This window comes from Arvicanthis niloticus, chromosome 2 (genome assembly GCF_011762505.2).
Source record: "Arvicanthis niloticus isolate mArvNil1 chromosome 2, mArvNil1.pat.X, whole genome shotgun sequence".
In the NCBI taxonomy this organism is placed as follows: Eukaryota; Metazoa; Chordata; class Mammalia; order Rodentia; family Muridae; genus Arvicanthis; species Arvicanthis niloticus.
In genome coordinates this window covers 30,191,212-30,212,978 of record NC_047659.1, presented here as the reverse complement: position 1 = coordinate 30,212,978, position 21,767 = coordinate 30,191,212, and the positions used below count along the sequence as shown (strand labels likewise).

The following is a 21,767-nucleotide window of genomic DNA, read 5'->3' as shown; positions in this document are numbered from 1 at the left end:
TTAATGGCTAGCCATCTTAGCCAAAACAAGGAATTTATGAGATATAGTGAGACTGGGTCTCAAGGGGGAAAGGTTGAGAGCTATAGAAGATATCTTAATTTTTCATCTGACCTTGGCATGGGTACACACTCACGCTCTTCATTTACACACTACTTACACACATACAGAGACTCGCCAGCTATGTATTTTTGGTGATTTGAGCTAGAGGTAATGCAGTAAAGTTGTAAACGAATCTAAAGATGGTACTATAGGAAAAGGGTGAACAATTCAGATTCTGAAACCTGATTAGTTAGTTCTTGAGGCACCGTTCAGTGAGATAGAGATGGCTTCATTCTTAGCCAGATGTTCCATTTCTTTTTTTTTTCTACCAAATGTATGTTATCTAAGCCAGGGGTATAACTGTTAGAATAAGGAGCTTTTACTGCAGTACCTCTCCTTTCCAAGTAGCCCCATGAATATATTCTTTACAATTGTTTGTGCATATGTGTAAGCCACAGAGTTCATATGGAAGTCAGAAGGTAAATCCAGGAGTTATTCTCTCCCTCTGCCTTATGGGTGCCAGGGATAGAACTTGGGTCTTGGCCTTTACATACTGAACTATTTCATAACTGTCTCTGTACTCTATCCACTACCACCACCTGCTACCCACAATAAATTGTTCAATAAGTGTTAAGAACACAACCTGTAGTTAAATAAGTATTCCCTGTCTGAATTAGGAGGAAACACTTCTTGGGATGAAATAAAAAAGAAATAGATAATGTATATGTTTAAGGATGCCCGAGAGTTTGGTTTTTATCTATGTTTTTATCTAAGTTAGTAAGCCTAGCTTACTAACCAAACCTAGTCAGCCTAGCCAGCAAAATTATGCCTGAATACAGTTTTTAAAATTATTATTGAAAGTTACACCTTTCTAAGACATTATACTTTGCCTTACCAATGCCATCATTTTAATAAAAACTACTTCATTAATACCTTGTAAAATTTTTAAAATATCTATATAAATACATAATATAAGTGAATATATATGAATAGCTAATAAGAATAAAAAATAATGTTTTATATAATCACTGGGCATCTTATTCTAAACTATCTTGTTTAGGATATTTTTGAAGATCTCATGTGTTAAGCTTGTACCATTTTCTTGTTCTTGCCTGTACAAAGCAAGTGCAGTGCTTACAATTTTTCTTTTGCACTCTAGCATGAATGTCAGCATCATCATTCAAAGAACAAGAAACATTCTAAGAAATCTAAAAAACACCACAGGAAACGCTCCCGCTCTCGATCGGTAAGAAGTGTGTTGGCTGGCACAGTAGACCAAAACATTGGTGAACATGATTGTGAATGTATCTATATGTGTTGTTTAGGGATCAGATTCAGATGATGATGACAGCCATTCAAAGAAAAAAAGACAGCGATCAGAATCCCATTCTGCTTCAGAACATTCTTCCAGTGCCGAGTCTGGTAAGCACTTCTCTTTCCTTGAGTAAAGCTTGAAACTTTGATTTCCTCATATTCTGACATTATCGCTTTCTATGATCCACAGAGAGAAGTTATAAGAAATCAAAAAAGCATAAGAAGAAAAGCAAAAAGAGGAGACATAAATCTGTAAGAAAGTTTCTAGTTTTTAACAATTCCAAAGCCGGGCGGTGGTGGCGCACTCCTTTAATCCCAGCACTTGGGAGGCAGAGGCAGGCAGATTTCTGAGTTCGAGGCTAGCCTGGTCTACAGAGTGAGTTCCAGGACAGCCAGGGCTACACAGAGAAACCCTGTCTCAAAAAATCTAAAAAAAAAAAAAAAAAAATAAAAAAAATAAAAAAAAGACAAAAAACAAAAAAAAAAAAAAAAAAAAAACCCAAACAATATTCCAAGGCTTTGCTCTAGAAAGGATTCTTAGGGCCTTCTCATAATTTAAATCACTGTGGTCTTTTACTTTGGGAACAAAAGCCAGAACATATAGGTGTGCTTCACCTTAATCTTCCATTAAAGTTGCTTGGAACTTCAAACTGAAATATACACAAGTATTAGGATTCCTAACCTGGTCTTTTAAGTTTTAAAAGAGACAAAGAAACAGAAAATACAAATGCTTGAACAGTTTCTTTTCTAATGCTGTAGATGTATATTAGGTTGACATAGGAGTTTTTCAAAAATGTTAGTGCCTGAGCTTTACCACAGATGTATTGAATTAGATTGGTTGTTTTGGTTTTTCATGCTGCTCCCTAATATTTTTATCTATCTAACCCAGAACTACTTATTTAAGCACTAACATTAAATAACTTGTTTCTCAGTGATTTTTCAACCTCGTTCTGTGGATTAAATGAATAGCTTACTCAGCAGTATCCTTATACAGATCTAAGTAAACCAGAATTACACTTGATGAAAAATGTGCAGGAACTAAGGGTCATTAAGGGTGTGTGCTTAGCATGTATGGGGTCCTGGCTTCTAAATAATAAGTAATATTGCTCTATACTTTAACCTGGTAGTAAGGCTTTTAATGGTGTTTTAACATATCCAAATGTTCTTCCTGTGGGAAACACTCCTTCTGTCTCTCCCTCATGAACATTGGAGAAACTCTTAAACTCTGGGGCTCAGAGTAGGGCATGATGACACACACCTTTAGTCTCAGCATGTGGGAGGCAGAGACAGGCAGATCTCTGAGTCTGATACTAGGCTGCTTTCAGAGCAAGTTTCACAACAGCCAGGAATACACAGAGAAACCCTGTCTCAAATCTTAACAACAACAAAAATCCTGAGGTTAACACATTACATTTTACACCTAACCTAATAAATGTGATATTAAATATTGCCTGCATAAATAATTTGTAAGAGAACGGTATGCTTACCAAAATTCTGACATGTTGGTTTTTATTTACATAGGACTCTCCAGAATCAGATACTGAACGAGAGAAGGATAAAAAAGAAAAAGATCGAGAAAGTGAAAAAGACAGAAGTAGACAGAGATCAGAATCAAAACACAAATCACCTAAGAAAAAGACTGGAAAGGATTCTGTAAGTACTGAAAATTGTTTCTTTCCTGAATTCACAAAAATCAAAAATTGATTCCCTCATTAAACCTTGATGGTGTTTATAGGATTTTTTTTTTCCTTGGTCTGCTAACATTGAAGAAAAGAATAAATTCTCTTCACTGCTTATCACAAAGTAGATTTCTGGTACCATTCATTTCCTGTCTAAATTAGGAGGAAATGCTTCTTGGGATGAAATAAAAAGAAATAGATTTCTGGTACCACTTCATAAATGACCATCTGGTTGATTCTCTTAAATTTATATTCCTTAAAAAATTTTAACAGCAAATTAACAGTACAAAATCGTTGTCATTTACCTTGAAATGTTTGAATTTTACAGTACCACTACGAAGTACTGTAAAAGTACTGGCACTGTAAAAGTGGGCACTGACTCCTTGATTTTCAAATTATTGAGGTTTTGTTCTGTTTTTGAGACAGGTTTTCTCTCTGTAGCTTTGGCTGTCTTAGAACTTAAGAGATTTGCCTGTCTTTGCATACTGAGTGCTGGGATTAAAGGAATGTTCTACTGTGCTTGACACCATCACCACCCCTCCGTACACACACCATTCGCATATAAAGTTTGGAAGGCTCAAATCAGGGCTTCTCTTGATACTCATAGTTATCACTGTTCATTGTTCACAAATTCAGTTTCAAGAAGTAGCATCCCAGCAACTAGTGTAGACTAGAGAGCTGCAGGCACAGGGGAACAGAAAATTAATTAATATGTTACTATCAAAGTACACAGTGCTTAATTCTTCTTGTACACAACAATGGCAGGGCATACAATGGCATCAGCCTTCTTGGTTTTGCCATTAGTTGTACAGACTTGGGTTTGTGAGTTGTCAGTGAAGAGAAGCCTCTCCTTGTAGCAGGATGGTCTGATCCATTGGCATAGTGTTGTCTGTAATTGTGTGCTGTTGTTTTCTTGCTGTCTTGGTTTTTTGTTGTTGTTTAAATAATTTTCTACAAAGTGTTTTAATCATATTCAACTCCCCCCTCCTTTTTGTTTTTAACTTTTTGAATGATCGATTCATGACCTCTATGAAGAGTGAATCACTCCCTATACTTCTTTCTTTCGTAGCAGTGGTTTAAACAAAACATTTCAGAGGAGCACTCTAATTTTTGAGGTTATAGCTCATAGATAAGTCTTGTTTGTGTTTTTGAGCATAAGATCAAAGACAATTTAGAGTCTAAATTAAGTCTAAAACTTAAAATTGCTTTACAGCATTACCTAAAATCTATAAAATTAGCAAAAACTACACAGCATAGGACCTGTGGCTGCCATTAAGTAGGAACAATTCATATTTAATTGTATGAAACAAAAAAAGTATCATTTTCCTTGTTTACATATTTTAATATAAACTGAGGTAGCTCTACACAAAATCCATATCTTCACTTTTTTTTTCCTCTAATGACATCCAAGAACTGTTTAATAACCAAGTGCTAGGCTTTGGCTCAAAGTATCAGTTTTAAAACCCTGTGAAATGTGTTTGTGTGACTAAAATTCCATATCTACTTTAGAATCTTTTTTACAGTTTCACTTTTTCTTAACGTTTTCAGGACTTTCATTGTGATTGCGTTGACTGTCTTTGCAGGGTAACTGGGACACTTCCGGCAGTGAGCTGAGTGAAGGGGAATTAGAAAAGCGCAGAAGAACCCTTTTGGAGCAACTGGATGATGATCAATAAATTATACCAAATATATGTTTATAGTATGATTTAAAGTCTAATTCAGACCAGGGATTATTTTAAGTCCAATTTACATAACACTGGGTTTTAATTGTGTCACAGGAAAAAAAGTGCATTTATGTATTGTTACTGTGGACTTTATAAAAGCAAAGGAAATTGAAAATAACTTGATTCTATATCAAGAATCATATTTTCCTATGGTAATAACTGTCTTTCTGTGACCCTTTCATAGGGCACTGCAGGATGGATTAAAAGTGGCAATTTCATGATAGCTGCAGATGTCTCTACTTTGTTCTAAGTCATGAGGTGATTTGATTTCCTTTATAGAAGTTGGATTTTGAAGATGCAATGAAAATTTTTTGATAATGTAGTACAAAAAAAGCACCAGCAACCTATGATAAGACTGCTTTTTTGTGCACTACTGAACTGGTTAAGCCAATGTGATCTTCTGTGGTGAGCTCTTAAGAAATAGGTGTCTTTGATGGAAACCTGGTAGACCTTTACCAGCAGTGGTGCTAATGAGCACTGCTGTAATAAAGCCACCATTATTTTTTATGAAACATCTGAACATTTTCAAAAGGCTTATGAGGGCATTATTTTGAGCATCTATTTTGAGGTGATGTTTTAAAATAGCTAACATCAAGTCAAATTGTAAATTAGTTTTAAATATATTGCCTTAAGGACCTACTAAAGAATGTGCCACCAAACTTTTGGGTAATAGTTGAAATATCCTTGTCGGGGGCGGGAAATCAATGTTGACTTAAACATTTTAATTTTTAATCCAACCTTTCGCTTTCATTTTTTTTTTTTTTAATTCCATTGAGGAGGTTGTAAATTACCTTCCTTACTCACTGAGAAGTATTGACTTCATGGTACACATTCTAAAGCATTTCTGATTTCAATATTTTTGTACATTTTTATCTATTATTAAACCTTCTCTTGTAGTGTGCACTAGTGTTTATTTCTACATAGGCTGCTCAGCTCTAAGGAAATTGTATGATCATTTTCAAGATAATAAATCCCTGAAATTTTGTTTCATCCTACCCATGGTAGCTACATTACGCTTAAAAATCAGTGTCTATGAGGTTCTTAATGTGTTTTCACCTATAAATTTCCTATGGAATATTTTAGAAAGGCAGTGGCTTAAAATTACAATACTCTTTACATGCTAACTTTTGAGGGTTAGTAATGTGATTTATACTCTTCCCTTCAGTGCAGGAAGTTTTTGTTTCTTAAGTAACGCATAACAGTTGGTCTTTAATATTCTCTTTGCTCTTTTAATTTCGACATGCTGAGATTATCTCAAGTTGAGATTTAAATAGAATATAAGTTACTTCATTGCCCTTTAAATGAGTTAGGACAGATCAATACAACCCTTTTTCTATCCTGCCCAGTGTTTTGATTAAATATAGTGGCCATTGTTTAAAAACTCAAAAATAGAGATACTTTGTTTCTAAACTTCTCACTGTCATGTCATTTTCTGTCGAGAAATAAGACATACTTTGTGGAAAATATTATTTTTGAGAAAACCTTATATAAGCAAATTGCTTGCTTTAGGCCCTACCCCTACCCCCCATTGTATGTAACTCAAAATACCAAACAACTGGCAACAGAATTTCCTTGAGTTTAGTTTTCAGAGGTCCTCGTTTAGCAATAGTCAAGATTGCTAGTCAGTCCCAGCACGTGACATGGAGGTCAGAGATAGGCTTTAAATCATGCTTATGATATTGGGAAACAAACCAGTAATGTTACATAAGAGAAATTAGAAGTCTGTAAAATATGTTTTAATTCCATGAATAATGATTTTTAAAATACAACATTAAATTTTTGATATATTTGAATAAAAAGCTATTGATGATTTAGCATGTCCTCAAAATAGATTTCTGTGCTTCTTATAATTTCTTCACATCTTCAAATTCTTATAAAACATGATCAATTAAAATATCCCTGCAGTAAACCTATGCAAATCAGACACAACAAAAGACATAAAGTGATTCTCTTGATTAAACAGTTTTTTGTTTGTTTTTATTTTTGAGATAGGGATTTTCTGTGTAGCAGCAGCTGTCTTGGAACTCTGTAGGCCAGCAGGCTTCAGACTCAGAGATCCCCCTGCCTCTGCCTTTCTTCTTGTAAATGTTACTGTGAACAGATCAATATAACAGAAACCCTATTGATTTAAATAGAAGTTTTATATCAGTGTGTTGAATTTTGACTTTAGGTACCTGAAAATGTAATATCCTTGCTATAAAACATGTAAATCAAGTCTACTCTATTGTCTTGTTTTGATTATACCATCAGATACACTGTAGTTGTTAGAGTTAGTGTGAAGGCACAGGTGATGGGGCAGTCCTAAATCTCTGCATCTTTTAAATCCAGTAGATCCTGTTTCTAAACCTTTAGTTTGGCAAAGGCTGATGTATCTTTGAATGCTTGTTTCTTCTAGAGTTACTCAAATAGCCAAGCAGTTAATATAAGTTTATATATTTCAGTTAAGACTAGGAGTCTAATGCTGAAACCATACTGTCCTCAGCATCACTAATATTAATCAGACTTGCTAATGTATTTAATATCAGGCAAAATCATGACCCTCAGATACTTGATATTCGTATTTTCTCTTATCACTTCCATGTTGGGAAAATTTGTAAGAGACAGTATGGCCAACTTAGCATATGGATTATTTGCCATCTTCTCAAATGAATTTAATGTGACAGGAGCATAGATTTTTGGGGTCAACTTGTAAAACTTCAACTTCATCATTTGGATTTTTCTTAGTGGGCCTGGTGTGTAACTATAAAATAAAAGAATGTACCTGCAGTAAGGCAGTTCTTGTAGAGTAACTATAGCAACTAAAAAGTCTATGCATTTTCCTGTAAACTGTAGTGAGGCTGTAGTGCACTGCTTTCATTCATTTATATGCTTTACTAAGCATTTGCTGAGTGCTGTTGGTTTTCCTCCAGCATTTAAGGTTGACTGAGTGTTCAGTAGACATTTGCTTCCAGAAGAGAAAAATTAGATTTACACATTCTAATCAGACAGTACCTAGGGAAGAGTTATGGAGAATGCTTTAATTTATGCTTATAGAATTTGAACATAAAATGATGCAAACTTAAATATAAATTTGTAAAGTTTTTGAGACTGTCTAATAGACATGAAAACAAACTAGATTAACTTACATAGTTTCCGTTGGGGAAACTTTTAATTTAACCCACCTTTCTCCTCTAGGTTAAATATACTTACCAAAAAAGGAAAAGGAAAATGATGCTGTGATTTTTTTTTTTTTTTCATGGAACTACAAGAGGCTTATGTTTTCATGTTTCTTCTAATGACATGCCACTCTTAACAGCTCTCATCCTCCTATGTGTTTTAAGTCCTCTGTTTATTCTGATGACACTGGTACTCTTGCAAAGTCTTAGGGTCGGATTTATATGGTTCATTCACTACTATGAGTCAATGAGTGTGTTGTACGTACATATATACATACATACATACATACATGTCTTGAGTAGGGCTCTGACTGCACTTAACAGATATAGACTATCAGTTGACATACATAGTCATATGTATCCCATCATCCATACTAAAGGGCTTAAAGAGGTTAAACCATACCACTGAGAACTGATGCCTCCCTGTAAAGTACACTTATTTTAAAGGGATGAGTCATGGCAAAACTGTAGCGCTCCACAGTGAGAATGAAAGATGACCTACACTTTGTTTAGCTGTCCTTCCATTTTTTCTGCTGGTTTAAGTTCTTTATTAAGATGTTATTCCTAAATCTGCTGTACTCAACAGGTGCATTTGAGAATGAGTAGATTCTAATTCAAGACCATCCCATGGAACTAAAATTTGACAGTGACTACTTTAGTGTAATGTTTACATTTCAGAGAAGCAGGCTAGCCTATAACTCTGCTCTTCAGTCTAGGCTATGGAGCAGGTCACATACAAGCTAAGCCATTTTTTGATACTATGCTATGATCGTTACTAGATTATCTCCTTGTTACTGATAAACTTTTTTGTTTGTTTTTTGGCCCTGACTACTAACATTTTGGGTAGGTGTTAGTCTTCTTGCCTTCCTCTACAACTGAACAGGATTTGTTCAAAAAGGTGAGTAATTGGGAAAATGTTTATCTTTTCTATGTAATCACTAGGTTTTTATTTGTTTTTATATTTGCGTGATGTATAAATCTCGTAGATATAACAGACCTTTTGTAAATAGAGAAATGGCATATTTATTAAATAAGTTGGATTTGTGTCACCGTTTTTCTTTAAGTCTCTGCCCTCTACCCTAAGTTCTCTGTTATGACTCGAAGTGCCGCGACCCTGCTTCTCAGTGTAGTACCCACTTTGCTTAAACTGTTAGATCTTAATCCACCCCGCCCCACAAAATCAGAACAACCTCAGACTTGTTTTTTCTTCGATTCTTTTCGTGAAAATGAATACTAGCAACTTTAAATAAAAACTAGAATAGGCAGAATATCAAATAGACTTAGTATAAACATATTCATCTGCCTCTGTAAGATTTAGTAATCTGCAGAAAAAGTGTGTGTTGAACAGCAAAGTAGTGTCAGTGATTTGGTGTTACTTATATTCTGTGTCCAATAGAAATTGACTCAGAATGTCATGGGACATTGCATTAACACCGGATGAAAGCATACTTAATTCTCAGGAGTAGCATATGCAAGGGCCTGGATTGGATCCCCAACTAAATTACTCTTAATAAACATCTCTAAAATTAACCAAATCTTCCTTTGAGCTATACTGCTATAGTTCTAGTCTTAACATGTTCTAAATGTGTAATACCTTAAGACATTTCAAATAGGTCAAAAGACCAGGTGTGTTTGACCACAACCTGTGGGAAACTGGGCAGGAGAGGAGGGCCTTGTGTTCTTGGCTTGGCTGTACAACTTTTTCTTCTAAGTTACAAGAAAGCATATGAGGGAGCAATTTTTCTAAAATAAACGACTTTTGTAGCCTAAGCTCAAATAACAAGCTATGTGTGAGTCTATATAAAATGAAACAGCATAAAATACACAAAGGATTAGAACATCTGACAGAATAGTAGTGTAAATAGTTTATTTGCTCAAATGGCATGAAAAGACCAGGAAAGTAACATGAATTGCTTTTATAAAACATTTCTAATATTGCTAAGAAGCAGGGCCATTAATAGACAGACAGAAGAATATGCCAACATTATTGTCTATTTGTACACTGGGAGATAGGCAGTTTGCTTCAGGCAAATGCACACCTTTGGGAAACAGCTGATTTGTGTGAGAAACGTCCAGATATTTGTCTGATATGATGATCAAATTAGTATATTCACCAAGATGAATATTGACTCAACAAGACAACAATCTTGGCATGTTCTTTTTAGACTACACATTTATGAATGTGACAGCAAGTGGCAGTTTAAAAGAGATCTGTAAATAGGCATACTACTGTGAAATGTGGTAACTGACTTTTAAACTGTCCTTGTAGTTAAATATATATATATACATATATATATATATATACATATATATATATATATATGTATATATATATGTATATATTTTAAAAAACAAACTTTAAGTTAAAGTAACATTCAGATTGTGTAGCATAGGCTGATGCATTTTAAAACAATATTTACAGTATTATCTAGAGGCTTAGGAATTAAAGAGAAGTGTAAAAACCATAAAAAACTGCACCAATCTTATAGCAAAATATCTGTACATTTTAAAGATCATATAACTACACATCCATGAAAAAGGGGACCTTCACCAAGGGGTTCACATGAACACAGATTTGGTGGTTAAATACTATACAATAATTTTTACATTAATATACTGATGTACCAACAAGGTAAGCCAGAAGAAGCAGAATATGTATTATGAAAAGTACAGATTTTGCTTCAGTCCAGTCTTTGACTTTGGAATGGATGGAAATGCCTTGCCAGTGAGGAAGGTAAGTGACTTAGTTCACCATTTAACCCTATCACATAATTTAAACTTAATCTCAGTGTTAATTGAATTGGAATTTCCCATAAGTGAGAAATACACAAAGCAATTCAGCCCTGATAACTTAATGTCAGCTGTATCAGTATAGTTTACAAAGGAAAAAAAATAGGACCCTTCGATTGTCAGAAGAGAATAAGGCCAGGTTCCCAACATTACACTTGTAATTTTGAATGCTTACTGATAGAGCTTGTTGTAAAATCTCCCTGACTAACAAGGCACCAATTTCTATTTTAAGGATTCACCCATACTGGTCCTCAAAAATCAGAATACTGAGACATTATTCATTTTAGTGCTAATTAATAAACATTTGCATTATTAAAAGCTGCCTCTAGCTTAAGAAATAAGTCTTCAATGTTTTATGCCATCTTGCAGTCATACAAGTGAATGCCTTTGTGCATGGCACCCTTACACAGAAACAATGTGAAATAGGATGGAACTGAGTGACTTGGAGTGGTACTGCAGTTGCATCCTGTTTGTACTTTGCTGGGACTTAATGATAGAAATTAATTGGTAATTGTGTGCCAGCTTCCATCTCCCCTGTTTCCAGTCCCTTGTTAGAAGTTGGTGAATATGGCTCGAACACACAATTTCTTAGACCTCTCAGCAAAGGATGTCCATAACATATACAGCCCTGTTATTTACAGATTACCAGGAAACCAGGCTGGGCTATGTGAGACAATCACAATGGCAAATAATGAATTTCCTATGAAATTTACATTTTGGTTAAAAAACTGAGTAACATACTGATGTAAAAAGATTTAAGTCAAATCCTATTGCTTTGATTAATCTGAGCAAGTTACTTCCAATTTTAGGCACTTGTTAACAGGGGTTAAAAGGAGAATCCATCATTTTTAAATTCCTATGTGTTTGCTAAATCTGAGCCCTTGAGAGTATTTGATCTGTATTGAAGGCTGGAATGGCAGTTTCATGGATACCCTCTCATGAAGGCGGTCTCAGGTCACATTGTTATTTCGGCACCATTAACAGAACGCAAGTTCTGATCATCGAAGCGCCGCCTCACACTTCGTCTCACCGCATCGGCTCGTCTGTAAGGTTGATTTCTAAGATCTGCAAAGAGGAAAATGCCAATGAAAGGACGGCAGTCAAGTACATCTTAGCAAGACAGTTGGCAGCCAGTCAAAGCAGCTTGTGTAGATTCAACTAACAGGCCCTTCAAACCCATTGAGCATTCAACCAAAAGTGTACATCTTCCTTCAGCATTTACAATTAAAATAAGATGTAATACTGGGAGGATTCTGAGGCATAGATTATTTCTATCACTGATAGTAGCTTGGCTAGTTGAAATATTTTGAAATGTTTCTCCAATTAGAAGCAACTGATTACAATGAATTTTACTGCAAAATTCAAAAGCTGTCTTCATAGTTTTAACAAAGGTGAGACAGGAAGGAACAATAGAACAACTGTTTATGCTGCTTTAGATACTTGACAACTTTTTTATGAATTGGAAATAATACTTAATAGCTCCCTCCAATAGTCTCCTGCCATCTATTGTTTATACTCCAATCTACAGGGAAAATAGGCCCAACTCCAACTTCCCAGTTTATTCCTAATGCAAGGCAGAATGTTTGACATTTTAAAAGGCTGTGAATGAGTAAGTCAAACCAGTGCAGTGCATTCTTGGTAAAGGCAGCATTGTTTTAGTGAGATGAAATGGAGTAACAGGAATTTTAAGGTAAGCACTCTTAGTATGAAAGCATGCTTTCATAAATAAGACTGATAGTCTAGCCAGCATTTAGCCTTATGAGTTAAGACATGACAAAACAAAAGATTTCTTAATTTTCCCTATAATATGTATTTTTTATTGTGAACTCAATCTTTTAAAATAGGCCTAGTTTAAGTTGATAGAGTACGTAGAAACTAATAATTGGTGAACATTCTACAGGGCAAAGGAGTCCAGTGGGACAGACCCCATCCTCTTAGACTTGGCACCAACAGGCCTATTAACTTCTGGCTCCTAAGTAACTTAAATTGTGGCCCATCTAGTCCATCTCAGGCTAAACAAATTAATCTTTCCAAAACCCTGTGGTTTAATTGATCCTCAGATGAATTATTTGTGAAATTTCCTCATCTTTCAAAAGCTATGGATCAACTTCCCTAGCTTCCCACTGTATTCGTCCAGATAAAAACTGGAGTTAACTGAGTAACATGAAGACCAAGAAGAAGATTAAGAGAAGCAGATAAAATCAGCAATTCTTTTGCCAAGCCATCATTAAACAATATGACGGCCAGCTGAGAAAGCCACACATTACTCATGTGAGGCACAAAGACTGGTCAGATTCTCACCAGTATTACCCTTAACCATAAATAAGTAACCACTGAACTGCATATAGGAAAGAGGAGGAAGCTAAGTAAAAAGTGATGCTTGCCAGCTCTGTGTATCCTCCACCACCGGTGTGCTAGAAGAAATCCTTACCCTCGAGTGAACATTTGGAAATTTAGTGATATTATTCTTCTTTAAGGCTAAACAGAAAACAAAAACACAAAATGATGGTTAAGTAAAAATGGGATGAAAACAGAAAGCAACTCAACTTAGTGCTTAACAATGCTGGGCATGTTAGCTAATGGAAGGTGTAGGCTTTACTACAGGTTGTGTTAGTTTAAACAGGGAAGGATGAGCATCTTCCCACCCTGCCCTGATCACCCAGGTTCAAGCTGCTTTGAAGATTGGCTCCAGAAAGATAGACAGTCCAACAACAAACAGCCGAGCAGATGAAAGTTTTCAGCCAGTTAATGAGCACTGGTGGTTAAGCACACTGCAGAACAGGCAATGACAGATCTTTTGATTCAAAGACAAGCACACCTAGCAAATAAAATTCATTGAATACTTGTGCCACAAAACACCCAGTTCCATGTCAATCTCAGCATAGGAGATGGCTATTGACGATTGGTAGTATGTTCTTTGTTTCTTTTCTAAGCAACTATGCATAGACATATTTGCTCCTTTTTTAACATGAATACTAAACCCAGAAAACTACTTGGACAAATCTTATACCTCCCCGCTTTGTTTTTAAATTCTATGAAAAAATGCAATTTTTACTATCTGTATTTCTGCTGCCACTGTCCTGCCAAGTAGATGAGTTATAACCGTATCACCAGAAAGTACTACGGTTTGACATGGAACAGAGTTGCCAGTGAAGGGATATAAGAAAGATGGGGAGCTCCTTAGTCTTTGCTTACACCTCCTGCCTTGCATCTCTGCTCTTAATATGGAACTGCTGACAGGTGAAATGGGGCATGACAGTGAATAGAGGTCACCTGTCCAGGGCAGGGTTTAGGGGCCATGGGTCATGAACTGCTGGGTTATGCTCAGCATTTTCAAGGTTTATTGTTGGAAAGATTCCCAGCATAAAGCTCAGATTGAGTTCCGGCACACTTAGGACTGTATTAGACCTGAGAAAGGCCAATTTGCAGAGGACTTCAGTGCAGCTTTAAAACCTTTCTCATTTATTTCATACAGAGTATAGACGTTCTACGATGTTTATTGGCAGGAGCAGCATGAGCTATGGTTCAGGTGACGATGTCAGTCTGAGGACAGTTTGCCTGAATTGCTTCTTTCCCTTCACCACTAGGCTCCGGGGGCTCAATCTTAGTTGTCAGGCTTGGTGGCAGGCACCATAACCTGCAGGATCCTTCTATTGTTCTCTTCCCCTTTTAATCATTTTACTACCGTGTTAGCACTGAGAAGGCTTGTGAAGGAAGATGCTATCAGTAAACCTACTAGAGCACAGTAAACACTCAGTGAATACTGATCTCAGCAGTTACTGTTTGTTGTCATTTTTCAAAGATATTAATCTCCAAATCTTTTACTGTTTTTAATTCTGCAAATGTCTCCAAGTGGTTCTATTAACTGTCACCCACATCCATAATGTTGCAAAAATGTGGTACATACATACACACATGTACTGAAAATGGTAGTGAGTATACACTCATGACAAATACAAAACCATGCAGCACAAAGACAACAAAAAATGTAAAGGGAAGATAGCATTCCACACTAGCACAGTGCTTGGTCCTAAGACATGGAGGGTAAAGATAAGGGGGAGGGGAGGAGAGATAGAGGTTTAAAAAAAACCTGTAGTGACCTTTTAATAGTATCAGGTGACAAAGAGCAATAGTTTAGTAATGGTATTCTTCAGTGAGAACAGGTTCGCAGAAAAACCGAGAGCCACGCTTGGCGGTGCGAGCAGTAAAGGGCACAGTCTTCAGCACTGCATTGAGAATAACAGCCAGACAACAAACGAGTAAAAAGCCAGCATCTATTGCATTAGTACATGGTTAGTGTAAGAGGAAGGGTAAGAAAGAGGGCAATTTGTATTCCAGTTCATTAAAGTCAGAAGAAAGTCTGCGACTTCGGGGTTGAGGAGCAGGAAGTGAAAAGTACTGAGGAAAAACTATTCTGAGATACAGATTCATTTTATAAGATGTCATGGGTATGGAGGACATTCTCATTCTTTGGTTTTTAAGGCAGGAGCTGAATTACACTCTAGTCAAGGATGACCTTTAACTCCTGATTTTCTTTCCTCCAACATCCTCAGTACTAGGAGTACAGATAGGTCCCACTATGGCCTGCCTATGTGTTTTGAGTTTTCAATGTGTGAAGTTGGGTGCTTCCCTAGTCTCAAATTAATCTTGGCATGGCACGTAGGTGTTTACCTTAATAGGACATGCAGAGTAGAACATCCCTGTGCAGAGAAATCAGAGAAATAAACCACAAGGGGACTCTGCAGGCCACTGAGTAGTGCATGCTGACACTGTGCTCTCCATGAGAAGGATTGCCATTTTCACTAGTCACTCATTTATCCTGCTTTAGTAACAGCCAAGGAATCCTTTGTTGACTTTAAAAATCTAATCTGCATATCTACTTCCCTGTGTTTAGGATGATCAAAAAAGTCTGTGGTTTTAGAACCTTGACATCCCTATTCACTATTTTGAATAAGCTACAAGAAATGCAAAGAATCAATTATATTTTTGGAAAACTAGAATTTGGGAAATATGAATAACTACACATTTAATATTAAGGAATGTTTAGCTCTGAGTGTGATAAAGAGTAATATGGTTATATTTTGGCTTTGTTTTATAAGTATCCATCCTCAACTTTAAAAGATGCATACTTTACTATTTCCAAATGAGGTTATAATGAATGCCTGAGGACCTGGGGATTAGATCCTGAGGAGGAGGGTAGAGGCACTAGAACATAGATTTAACAAGACTGACGTTATTAGACGCTTACTGTCAAAATGGGTAAACACCTGCACATATATCATCTGTCTACACTTTAATATATTTTAAACCTTACCATAAGAGCAAAATGCCTTAAATATCTTAGCTGATAAACAGCATTCATGTGGAAAAGACATTGAACAAAAGTCATTTACTGCTAAATAGGCCAGCAGCCTAAGTTATCACTCTGATCAGCAAGAGGCAATAACAAACCCTGGAGAATTGGTTCAAGCAAAAAATATTAAGGTAGGGGGGGAAAAAACCTCAAGCTAGGGTCAGCTGATATTGGTTACCAGTTCTGAGACAGAACCAGACATTCATCCAAACAGAAATATTAGCTTCCTGATGGCCTTGTTACTTTGAGGTTTTTAAAGAGCATGCCAGAGAAACCAACATTAACTGTTAATGCGGAAAATGGATTCTCTTGCATTATTATTTCTATTAGGCAAGCATATAGGCGTGGCCACAAGGAGGAAACAGTGAAGTATAACAAATCAAACCAATGGGGAACTTAGGGAAGAATACCTAAAGGTCCCCACCGATACATAAGGGACAAGATTGTTCAGGGTGTTGGACGGCAAACAATATCAGAAGGTACTTCTAATCCTAGTTTACAATCTTGCTGTATAATTCTAAATGTCATTAATCTAACTAAATTGCTTTCCAAAAGTAACCACAACATCTCTCTGACCTCACTTCAATGAGGCAGTGTGTTCACTGCAGACCAACCACAAAGACGAAATACCCTTTACCTGTGATAATGTCTTCAATGGCGCCATCTTTTCCCTCGTACACATGTCTGTTATCTTTAACTTGTCGCCTTCTTAATTCCGCAATTAACTCTTGCTGCTGCCTCTTTGATTTATGGGAAGGAGACTGAGAAGAAAAGCAGAGACTGATGACATCGGGACCCATTTTGGACTTTAAAAAGAACTCAAAGTGTGTCTGAGTTTCACTGAACAGCCATGGCCAACACTCTAGACACTACCATCCCAACAAAATGCTTACATGCCAAAACTTCAGGAAGCTTCTGGAAAGGCAACAGAAACTCTAAGCTATGAACACACAAAACCCGGCTGGGCAGCAATATAACAGGCGTATGTGTGTGTGTGTGTGTGTGTGTGTGTGTGTGTGTGTGAGAGAGAGAGAGAGAGAGAGAGAGAGAGAGAGAGAGAGACACTACCTTGCGTTGTGAGAAGACTCTTTCATTGACCTGGGGCTCAAGCTCACTAAGTAATAGAGACTGGTTGGCAATCTCCATCTGTCTTTACAATTTAGGATTATCAGCATCCAGCCTTTTTATATGGGTTCTGTGTATCAAACACAGGTACTCATGCATGCAAGGCACGTTTTTATTAACAGAGCTCTCTCCTTAGCCTGATGGGCTCTATGGCCACAGAGATAACTGATAATAACTACAAACTTCTCAAACCTTGTTACAAAACCCTGCGAGTCTTCATAATCTTTCCCCTTCACATTGTCCTTCTGGAAATGCTTTCCTACAACCCTCCTAGCAAAGACTACTGACAAAGGTCAGTACCCTTGGATACCATGGAGCCTTTCCTGGGTCAAGGCCCTGGTCATCAGATAATCTTATATGGATTCCCTGAATAGACACCTAAGTTCTTATCTCTATAAACTTAGTGAGGCTTCACAAGCACTCCCTTTCATTCCAGAAGTTGTCAAAGTAATGAATTTTTTTTCCCACATGTCCCCAGAAGGCAGTAGTCAGGATCTTGCACAAGTTAACTCACACCAGTCTCTACTGGAGCTTCAGTCGAGCCAATTTCAGAAGCAGAGCTTCCTACCTTTGGATCCTGCTGCTCCATCAAGGCTTCTTGCTCTAACAGTTTTTCCATAAGAGCTTGTTCCTGCTTTTTCCTCAGCTCATTTTCCTCTTCTGCTTGCTGGGAAATACAAGTTTAAAATTTAAGGAGATTGAAAATAACATAAATGGAAATAATGATAGTTAAAGTTTCTTCAAGCCTTTGAACATTCACAGTGGTTTGGGAACTGAAGTAAAAGGGAGATGGTCCTTCATAACCACAGTCTATACCAACTCTGTTTCACTGTCTGAATGTGGCACATCTTCAGACTGGCAGCCAAGCTCCACCTCAACGAGAACTTTCCTGACGAGCCTTTACCTGCACAAACAGCTTCGGAACCTTACCTCCCTGACCACTATTTTCAGTTATTTTCAAGCAAGTCTGTACTACTTCCAGAATCTCCCTACCTAATAATGGCTTTTCTGAAAGCTTTTGCTGAAGAAAACCTTCATTTCTGTGGAACTATAATCCCACAACGACTTCTCCCTGCAATTCTCCAAGTGAGTCAAAATGACTGATCTGATAACGTGGCTTAGAAAACCAGCGGTGGCACAGCCCGTAAAGCGTCCGCCCGCAGAGGGCGCGGACAGACCCGCGCCCTCTCTCTCTGCGCGCGTTCGAATCCCGCTCGCTCCCGCCCGCGTCTCGTCTCGTGGGGAGGAAAAAAAGAAAAAAAGAAAAAAAAAAAAAAAAGAAAGAAAGAAAATGGACTTAGCGCTCTTGGGTACTCTTTTGAAGTCATCCCTGCGCTACAAACTGATGGAAAGGTTATGGGATTGAGAATAAGTTACAAGTTCAAGTCTGTCAATGATGTTTGTATTTGGGTGTCTATTTTTCTCTCTCTTTTTTTCAATGATTTATTTATTTACCCTGACTTCATGCACACCAGAAGAGGGCATAGGATTCTATTACAGATGGTTGTGAGACACCATGTGGTTGCTGAGATTTGAACTCAAGACCTCTGGAAGAGCAGCCTGTGCTTTTAACCACTGAGCCATCTCTCTAGCCTCCTATTTCTTTCTTTTAAAACATTCTTATTTGTTGACTAGTTTATATATGTGTATATGTGTCTGCTGCTTTGCTGTGTTTCCTTTTGGCTCATTGGAGGGAAAAACGTATTAATTTCCCAATATCACTTAATTCTCCATACTGCACCAGGATCAATGCCAGGTCAGAACATTGCTCAACATAAGTAGAACAAGCTAAGTATTTTGTAACATCACCGTGCAACAATACCACAGAAGCTACATGATCACAAGGATAACCGTTAAGGCACAGGAGCACACTTGTAGACAAGCTTGGCCACAGTATCCTAAAGATCACTGCGGGCACACGTCCCAACCGAAGCCTCAGTCTGATCTCAGCATTTCCCAGGTTATTCCACAGTTTTTACATATGATTTCTCTTCTGACCTTAGGCTTGGAATTTTTCATGTAAAGGAATGTGATTATAGTACCTCAAAGCAGTCTCCTGGGACAGCTCTGCAGCTCGTTAGCATGACTAGTGGCCCAGGGAACTATAGAATATAAGTTGACAGCAGCTGAGGGGCAACAGATTCCTCAGGATCCCATCCCTGTGCATCCTCATGCAAGGAGGCTTTTCTTATGCTCTTAACTTATGACAGGACGCCATGATGAAACAAGGTAACTACTATTTAATCTGAGTAATAGGCCCAGAGGTGAACCTTCAAAGCCATTAACCTGTGGTTTACAAAAATGCTTCTCCTTATACTTCCCATGGTTTTTTTTTTCCTCAAAAGTTTCACAAGCTGTTAAAATTCTTTCCTCTACCAGTATGACCAATGTTAAACATAGAAAACACAAGATAATAGAATTTGCTCTCAATATCTGTGCATTCCTCATCCATGAGTATAATCAAATATAAATAAAAAATATTCAGAAAAATACATCTTTACTAAACAGGGACAACATTTTTCTCATTTCCTAAATTATAACTTATATCTGATTTCCTAAATTATAAAGTATTCCTAAATTATAAATTACAACTATTTGCATAGTATGAACAGGGTAAATTGAAAGATTTCTTACCCCATAGGCTTGTATTTTTTTAATACTTATTCCCTAGTTGGCAGGACTGTTTGGGAAATAGCTTAGTCACTGTTCTACTGCTGTTAAGAGACACCTTAACCAAGGCAACTCTTACAAAAGAAAGCATTTTACTGGGAGGCTTGATTACAGTTTTGGAGGTTTAGTCCAATTTCTTCATGGTGAAGAGGATGGTGCCAGACAAACATTATAGGACTATCTGAGACCTTTATATCTTGATCCACAGGCAGAGATGAGACAAAAACAGATAGACAGACAGACTGAGCCTAATCTGGGCTTTTGAAACCCCAGAGCCCATTCCCAGTGGCACACCTCTTCCAACAAGAATCCACCTCCCAATCCTTTCCTGACAGCTCACCAACTGATGACCAAGCATGCAGATCTATGAGCCTATAGGGGCCAATCTTATTCAAAGCAACACAGGATTAGGAGATGTGGCCTTGTTGAAGGAAGTGTGTCGCTGAACTCTGAGGTTTTGAAAGACTATTCTCCACCATCACGAACTCTGGAACAGTAAGACTCATTAAACTCTTACTTTTGTAAGCTGCCTTGGTCATGGTGTTTTTATCACAGCAATAGAAAAGAAACCAATACAATTGGTGTATGAGTTACAAGCAATCTAGAGACTTAAAATATACAGGAAGATGTGCAAGTTATATGTAAGTAGGCATAGCATCATTTTATGTGAGGGAACTGAATAGCCTCAGAATCATATCACCAAATCTCTGAAACCAAACCCCACTGGTACTAAAAGACCACAACGCTTCCTAGATGCTAAAAGTGTCTAAAAGTCTTCCTTGTCATCATTTCCCAAAAGGGACAATCTTTGGAGACAATCTTTCTGCCAGTCACATGCATTTTTCAACATCATGGGTCATGTCCCAGGATGGGTCCAGATTGAAAAAGAGAAAGTGGCTGTCTTGTACAGTGCCATCCTTCGTTCCGTAATACCAAACTTTTAAGTTTAAGAAATCTCACAGCTCAGTCACGCCTTATGCCCATCGCCTTGCTTGTGTAGGTCACCAATAACAGGACAACAGCAGAGAGGCAATGGCATTGGGTTTCTTACTGACGGCATGGCTTCATGGAGAAAATGAACCATCATAGCCCGAGAGCCCTGAAAACTCTCAGCCTTAGCAGTGGCATAGAGTCATCACCCAGATCTTCTGCCCCAGGCCAAAAAGACCTCTGCTGAGGAGTTAGGTCACAAATACTTCTTGGGGAGGTCACCTATTGGGAAAGTAGAGAAGAAGGCTATAGGGTAGCTTCCTACTAACCTTGTAGGCTTTCACAAATCGAACAAAGACAGGGAAGAACACTGAGGGTGGAGTTGTCTTGGGATTTTCACCGAAATACTTCACCACATCATCAAAGGCATCCTGGAAAGAAGCAAGTTTTTCTTAAAGCTTGTTGATTCCGTTACTAGGACTGGATGCACTTAGCCGGATGACTAAACAAAGAAGCTTGCCCTGTGCCGCCACAGGACCTCTACTATCTAAGTACAATAGTGGGGCAAAACACCTCGCCTCTAGGACTGCCTGCTCTCACTCTCGCTCTCTCTCTCTCTCTCTCTCTCACACACACACACACACACACACACACACACACACACACACACACACAAACACCACACAGAGCTATTTCTTCTACAAGTTTCCTATGGCCATGACACAACTCCTTAAACCACAACATCAGAAAAGATCATGGAAGCAACTCTGGCTCTAAATGCCAACTGTGATTCATACTCCTCGCATTACTCCCATGAAAGAGACAGTCTCTTCTGTGTTCCACCACGGCCCCAAACCAGGAGCTATCACTGTCTGCCTCCAGTTCCCCAGCACTCTACCTTCTGCTCTATGATGGTGTGCAGTGCACTCTGTTCTAGTTTACTTGGGTATCAGAGGTCCCTGGAGTGGCAGAGGAGGATGAAGTCTAA

The 21,767-nt window shown here is 37.6% G+C and overlaps 2 protein-coding genes across 19 annotated transcripts in view; one reads left to right on the top strand and one right to left on the bottom strand.

Moving 5' to 3' along the window:
- The window catches only part of Prpf40a (pre-mRNA processing factor 40A), a 52,224-nt gene extending 45,249 nt beyond the window's left edge, over nucleotides 1-6,975 (top strand). For all 9 annotated transcript variants that reach the window (XM_034495987.2, XM_034495986.2, XM_034495985.2 and 6 more), the window contains 5 exons: nucleotides 1,199-1,285; nucleotides 1,365-1,461; nucleotides 1,544-1,605; nucleotides 2,875-3,006; nucleotides 4,616-6,975. In XM_034495987.2, coding sequence (XP_034351878.1) covers nucleotides 1,199-1,285; nucleotides 1,365-1,461; nucleotides 1,544-1,605; nucleotides 2,875-3,006; nucleotides 4,616-4,708 — 471 coding nt within the window. In that variant the 3' untranslated portion in view covers nucleotides 4,709-6,975. The remainder of the gene's footprint in view (nucleotides 1-1,198; nucleotides 1,286-1,364; nucleotides 1,462-1,543; nucleotides 1,606-2,874; nucleotides 3,007-4,615) is intronic.
- Nucleotides 6,976-9,761: 2,786 nt separating this feature from the next.
- Fmnl2 (formin like 2) overlaps nucleotides 9,762-21,767 on the bottom strand; it is a 269,603-nt gene continuing 257,597 nt past the window's right edge. For 4 of the 10 annotated variants that reach the window (XM_076928745.1, XM_034495728.2, XM_076928751.1 and 1 more), the window contains 4 exons: nucleotides 21,109-21,210; nucleotides 17,748-17,846; nucleotides 16,692-16,815; nucleotides 9,762-11,766 (listed from right to left, as the gene is read on the bottom strand). In XM_076928745.1, coding sequence (XP_076784860.1) covers nucleotides 11,657-11,766; nucleotides 16,692-16,815; nucleotides 17,748-17,846; nucleotides 21,109-21,210 — 435 coding nt within the window. In that variant the 3' untranslated portion in view covers nucleotides 9,762-11,656. Of the gene's footprint in view, nucleotides 11,767-13,085; nucleotides 13,180-14,801; nucleotides 14,928-16,691; nucleotides 16,816-17,747; nucleotides 17,847-21,108; nucleotides 21,211-21,767 lie in introns of all 10 variants that reach the window. The other 6 variants (XM_076928747.1, XM_076928750.1, XM_076928746.1 and 3 more) reach the window with 3 other exon arrangements.